General features: G+C 47.7%; 1 protein-coding gene across 1 annotated transcript; it reads right to left on the reverse strand.

Moving 5' to 3' along the window:
- Window positions 1-3,314: 3,314 nt before the first annotated feature.
- Window positions 3,315-5,068, reverse strand: KLF2 (KLF transcription factor 2). The gene is made up of 3 exons (XM_035567785.2): window positions 4,994-5,068; window positions 3,929-4,820; window positions 3,315-3,490 (listed from the first exon to the last, which is right to left on the reverse strand). Exons 1-3 carry the CDS (start codon window positions 5,066-5,068, stop codon window positions 3,315-3,317), a joined length of 1,143 nt encoding a protein of 380 aa, XP_035423678.1.
- Window positions 5,069-5,549: the final 481 nt, after the last annotated feature.

Below are 5,549 nucleotides of genomic sequence, written 5' to 3' on the forward strand. Positions count from 1 at the left end.
TAAAATACGTTGCAGAGCGTTAGTGATTTCCTGCTGGCCAGGGGAAGCTTGCTAGCGTGGTGGAATCACACCAGCACATCTTTGGATGTACTAATTTAAGTCAATTAAAAAAAAAGAGTTGACAATTACTCATAATAGAATGTGAGAAGAATGAGATCAGCATCTCTTTCTTTACGCTAGGAGATTATCTCGAAATTCAAGAACCTGCAGTTTCCTGTGAAGACCACACACAAATATTATCATACATGCCCTCCCTTCAGCAATTAAAATAAAGTTGGTCATAGGCTTTTATTAATGTTTTGTGCCCCCAATCCTTCCCCACTTTCAGAGGCCTGTGTTTATATATCTTTATGTCTCTTCTTTTTTAATATTTATATATAAGAGGATGGCTTTGCCCTATTTTCAGATGAGTCGCAACAAATCTGAAAGCTCCGAGGATGCAACCTGCTTATTTTTACAGGGGGAACAGCAACACAGGAGAGCATGTCCCCACTGTTCATCATGATTTGAGCGTTGTCTGGTTACACGGCAGTGTGCAGATAAGAAGTGTCTTGTCTGAAGACCTTCTAGTGAACAGGAGCAGAGGTAGCGGAGGTTTTGAGCCTCACAGCCAGACCTTTCACTGGAGCAAAGGGAAGTTTGGATGTTCCCGTGCAGAGGTAATGGAGGAGGGAGGAGGACCATGCAAGCTCTTGCAGTGGGTCCTGCAGAGGAGCCACATACATTTGTTTAAGGGGTGGTGAATGCAGTAAAATTTCTCTTTGCACGCAGGCAGAGTGCAGGGTTCGTGTCCTTTGTGACAGTCCACTGGCTATAGCTGTCTCCCACAAGTGTAATTTGGGAAAATATAAAAGTGGCCAGACTGCAGGCTCACCTAGCCTCTACTAGAGGTCAGCACAGATGACTGGGGATGAGCAGAGCATGATAAGGAGGTCTTGATGCTGCCAGGCTCTCTCCTGCTGCTGGACATCTCTGTCTCGGGACCTTCCTGAGCCAGATGTGGGACTGTGCACCGATGGGTGGCTGTACTGAGTGCACTGAGGTGGCAAACCTCCGTTCCTTTTTTTTAATTATGTTAATAAAGGGGAATAGTGTAAGGTAGCATTGTACCACTGAACCCTGGAATGACTAAAAAATATTCCCAATTCCTCAGAAAGAGCAAGGGAAAGAGATCACTATGGAAAGGTAAGGGTAAGAATTAATTTCAAAAAAAAAAAAAAAAATCATTCTTAAGGCTATAACCACCAAACAGCATGCTGAAATATGAAAATCTTTGGCTATGGGGAAAGAGAAGGAAGTACCTAGAACTGTTGCAACAATGCATGTGCTAAGTTTAGAACATCTTTAAGTCATCCTCACTTTCTGGAATTAGGTTGTGCAATTTTTTTTTTCTAGCAAATAAATGAGTTTTGTTTTTAATGAAGAAATGTTAAATCTCCCTTATATTTCACTTTGAAAGAGCTATAAAAGTGAAATGTGGAACTCATTCTTCCATGTCAATGATTAGAAGCCTAAAATACATCTGTTCCACATGAACAACTGCAGACTTTGCTTTCACAGAAGAATAGCTATATTAGTACTTTCTTTAAATGTATTCCTGTTGATTTCATTCCTGTATTCTAACTTGTAAAGTCAGAAAAATGTCACAATCTTGATTAAAATCAAGTTCACAGTATCCAGATGTTAAGAAAAAATACTTTAATATTAAGCTAAATCTGTGTGTTTAACTAACAGTGATTTTGTTTGAGAAGTAACAAGGCTCACAGCTAAAGTGTTGCTGCAAAAACAGAGAAGCCTCATCAGAGTTTCAAAGTAATTGCATAAATACACTACTTAGACTTATGATCTCATTTACAGCTGTGGAAGAGCTTTTGGGGGGCGGCTCTATTTGACTTGCTGCAGATATTTACTTCTGTAGCTCTTGCAGTATCCAGCATGTGTCAGATTAGTTTTCAGAATCTGGATTACTGGTTAACTTTTCCTCCAAAATAGTAAGTATCTCTCTCAACTCCTGAGATCTAGGTAGGGTTCAAAATTATTAGGCGAATTTAAGCTTTTGAGAATGAGTTATGAAGGTATTTTAACCTGTGTTGTGAATTTATGTTTAAATTCCACTACTGTTCTATTGGAATTCTGCACTGAGCTCTTGAGAGCAAGGATAATTTATGTACAAGGATGCCTTAAAATAAGCCTCCGTAATTACAAAAATGCAGTGTTTAAATTTATAGTAAAAACCCACACACTGCTGGCAAAACTATAACTGCATCTGGAAAACATTAAGGATGCTATTAAAATAGTCTAGCATAAACTAGAAATGAGACTGAAATTACAGTGTTGCTTACTTAACCATTTTTAGGAAGTATATTTTGAATACGATCTACTTTCCTATTTGATTTTTTTGATAAAACACCATGTTGTGTCTTGTTTACTCCAGAGAATGAGTTGTGTCCTCTTATCTATTCTAGAAAAACCCATAGCTCAGATTTTTTCACTGTCTTCTTACAATCACTGATATTTTAAAACATAAGCAGGTGGTTGTTGGTCCAGCCATCAGGGAAGAAGTAACAGGGAAATCTCAAAGGAGAAAAAAAAAATCACAGGAATTAAAGATTTATTTTATTAAAAAGATGAAATGTTTTCAAACATTGAAAAATTACGTTTTTATAAAAACAGAAATAGGCAAAATACCCATTTGTCTTCTATTTACATATACAATATTTCTCACTGTATAAAATTATTTACAATATATAAAAAAAATTACAGTAAAATAGGTTATTTTCTTACAAGACATCAAGCCCTGTACTTCTAGTGTAGATCATGGCAAACAAGAATATTATTGCACCTGTGAAACAAACAGTCTAACAATAGGAGTGTTCTCTTAGCCATGCCTTCAACTGAGATCTAAAATAACATCGGTAGCTACAGTAACATTCATTTAATCTCTTCTAGGGTCAACTTCAGGCAGTTTCCATACAAACATTGTCTCATAAAGCTTAGGACTGGGCAGTTAGAATCGGAAAAAAACATATTTACAGCTTCTATACAATCTGTATGGAGTCTTATGGAGTTTACCCTTCACAGAAGCTGCATAAATAACCCCTATTCTCCTGAATGGAACGGGCAGGTTCACTGATACAGTCACGTCAAATTCTCTGCAGGAGATGACTGGCTAAGTCTCCTTGTGTCAAATCCTCCTCGGCTTCCACTGCTAGAGTGTTGGTGCCTCCCTACGTAGTACCAGCTACAGGTTTTTAACAATTCTGCACCTGAGCAGTTAAATAGCGTCCACTGTTCGCAGGTCAGAGTCTCTGGGGCTACATGTGCCGTTTCATGTGCAAAGCCAGGTGGTCTGACCTGGAGAACGCTCTGTCGCAGAGGTGGCACTGGAAGGGCCGGTGGCCGGTGTGCTTGCGATAGTGACGGGTGAGCTCATCGGAGCGAGCGAACTTCCAGCCACAGCCTTCCCAGTTGCAGTGATAGGGCTTTTCACCTGTTGGAGAAATCACAGAGACTGTGACTCAGCACGGCACTCCCACATACAGACAGCATCACACGCTAGGCAACTTTCTGTTTTTATCTCAGCATATCCTTTTATTTCCTACCAAGCTCTCTACAGTAAGATCCAAGTAATATTAAACCACAAGAGTACTCTAGCAATTCCTTTACTATCCTGTACCTGCACTGAGTCTTCTGAGAAAGGGCATTGGACAATGAGCCCTTACAACAGCTTTGACACACATATGCATTGGAAAACACTTAGATACTATAGGTCTGATCACCTGTCACAGCCCAACTGTGAAAGTTTTTGGAGTTTAGAGATTACAGGGTTAAAGCTCAGGCTGTGCTCTGCATGCAAACTGTTTTACACAGGTGGCTATCCCAAGCGGCAAGCAACGTATCTACGAAAGAAGCATCCAGCTGTATTTACCTGTGTGTGTCCTGAGGTGGGCCTTCAGGTGCGAACTCTTGGTGTAGGTCTTCCCACAGCCTGCGTAGGTGCATGTGTGAGTGGCTGTCCTCTTCCGAGGCCAGGAGCGCCGTCCTCTTTTTGGCTTGGAGTCCAGCAGCTCCAGAGGCGAGGAAGGAGGGGTGAGCATGCCTCTGGGAGCAGAGGGTTGTAAGGGCAGGCTGTCCTCAAAAAGGCCAAACTGGGAGGTGTTCTGGTACTGGAGATGGGTCTGCGGGTGGTGGAAGCCGGAGGCTGGGTGGTAGCTTTGCTGGAAGGACACGGACGAGGTGCACATCATCTGCGTGTGGCAGTCACTCACCATGAGATCATCGGGGCTCAGCGGGGGTGTCTCTGCCCCAGGGATCTGGGGAGAGCTGGCCACCCGGGGCTGCTCGTAGGCCATCATGCAGGTTGCGTTGCCCTCCTGCTTGATCTTCGGGCAAGCCTGGGGCACCAGACCCATGACTGGCCCATAACTGTCCATGTCAGGCTCGGGCTTAATGTTCTCGACGAACTGCGGGCCCCCGAAGCTGGGCGTCACGAAGAACCGCCCGTGGACATTGCCAGGTGGGCAGTAGTTGGAGTCCATCTCGGAGCGAATCATCTCCGGCATGAGGCCAGCGTTGTAGGGCGGAGGGCTGCCCTGCTCCAGGGCACTGTAGCATCCCGGGGATGGATTTGTCTGGTAAAAGCCGCTGCTCTCCCCTTGCGTGGGGGGATAGTCCCCGCCGGCAGCGCCCTGGCCATAGCTGTCGCTGCCCATGGAAAGGATAAAATCCAGCACGTTGTTGAGGTCTTCATCCTCTTTGCGAGGGGAGAGGCTGCCCCAGGTGCCAGCGGGGGCCTTGGCCTCCTGGTCGCACTTCCACCTCTGGGGGAGAAAGAAAAGGCAGAAGGTTAGCGGTGCTGTTTGGGGAACACGGAGGGGTTTGTAGGGGTGCGGGGCTAGGGAGCAGCGGGGCGGCGGCACCGCCGCACACCCCTGCGATGAGCGGCGCCGGCCTCAGCGCGGCGGGGCGGGGGGTGGGCAGGGGCCGGACTCACTTCGTGGAGGGCTTTCTCTCGGCAGGGGCTGGCGAAGGTGGCGAAGGAGGGCAGGATGGTGTCGCTCAGCGCCATGGTGCGGCCGGGCGGGACGGCGGACGGCGCGGCGCGGCGAGCCGCCCTCCCCACCTTATAACGCGGGCGCGGGCGCCCTCAAGCCAATTGCAGGGAGCGGAGGAAACGCGTCCCGGACGGGGCGGGCGGGAGGCAGCGGCTCGGGCGCAGCCTAAATTTAGCCCCGGTATAAAAGGACGCGAACAGCTCCAACCGAGCCCGAACGGGGCGGAGAGGGGCGGAGCGGGGCCGTGAAGGGCCCACGCGGGCCCCCCTCGCCGCCTCCCCTCAGCGCGGGGTCCGTCGACCGCGAAGCCGGGACCCCCGCCTCGGGCCGCTGCCTCCGGCTGGGGTCTGCCCCGGGGGCCGCTGAGGGTTCGCTGCCCTCGGGACCCCCCCGAGCTGAGGGGACGCTGAGGGGACCCTGCCCTCGGGACCCCAGAGCTGAGGGATCCTGCCTCCCTGGGGATGCTGAGGGATGAGGGGCCACGGAGGGTGTCCC

The sequence above is a fragment of the Cygnus atratus genome, chromosome 26, assembly GCF_013377495.2.
Source record: "Cygnus atratus isolate AKBS03 ecotype Queensland, Australia chromosome 26, CAtr_DNAZoo_HiC_assembly, whole genome shotgun sequence".
Lineage (NCBI taxonomy): Eukaryota > Metazoa > Chordata > Aves > Anseriformes > Anatidae > Cygnus > Cygnus atratus.

Excerpts from the sequence above, each read along its gene's own strand:
- KLF2 (XM_035567785.2), bottom strand. The coding sequence starts at position 5,068 with ATGGCGCTGAGCGACACCATCCTGCCCTCCTTCGCCACCTTCGCCAGC. Across the intron at positions 4,821-4,993 it reads GAGAGAAAGCCCTCCACGAA|AGGTGGAAGTGCGACCAGGA; the intron begins GTGAGTCCGGCC and ends TTTCTCCCCCAG. Across the intron at positions 3,491-3,928 it reads CCACCTCAGGACACACACAG|GTGAAAAGCCCTATCACTGC; the intron begins GTAAATACAGCT and ends TTTCTCCAACAG.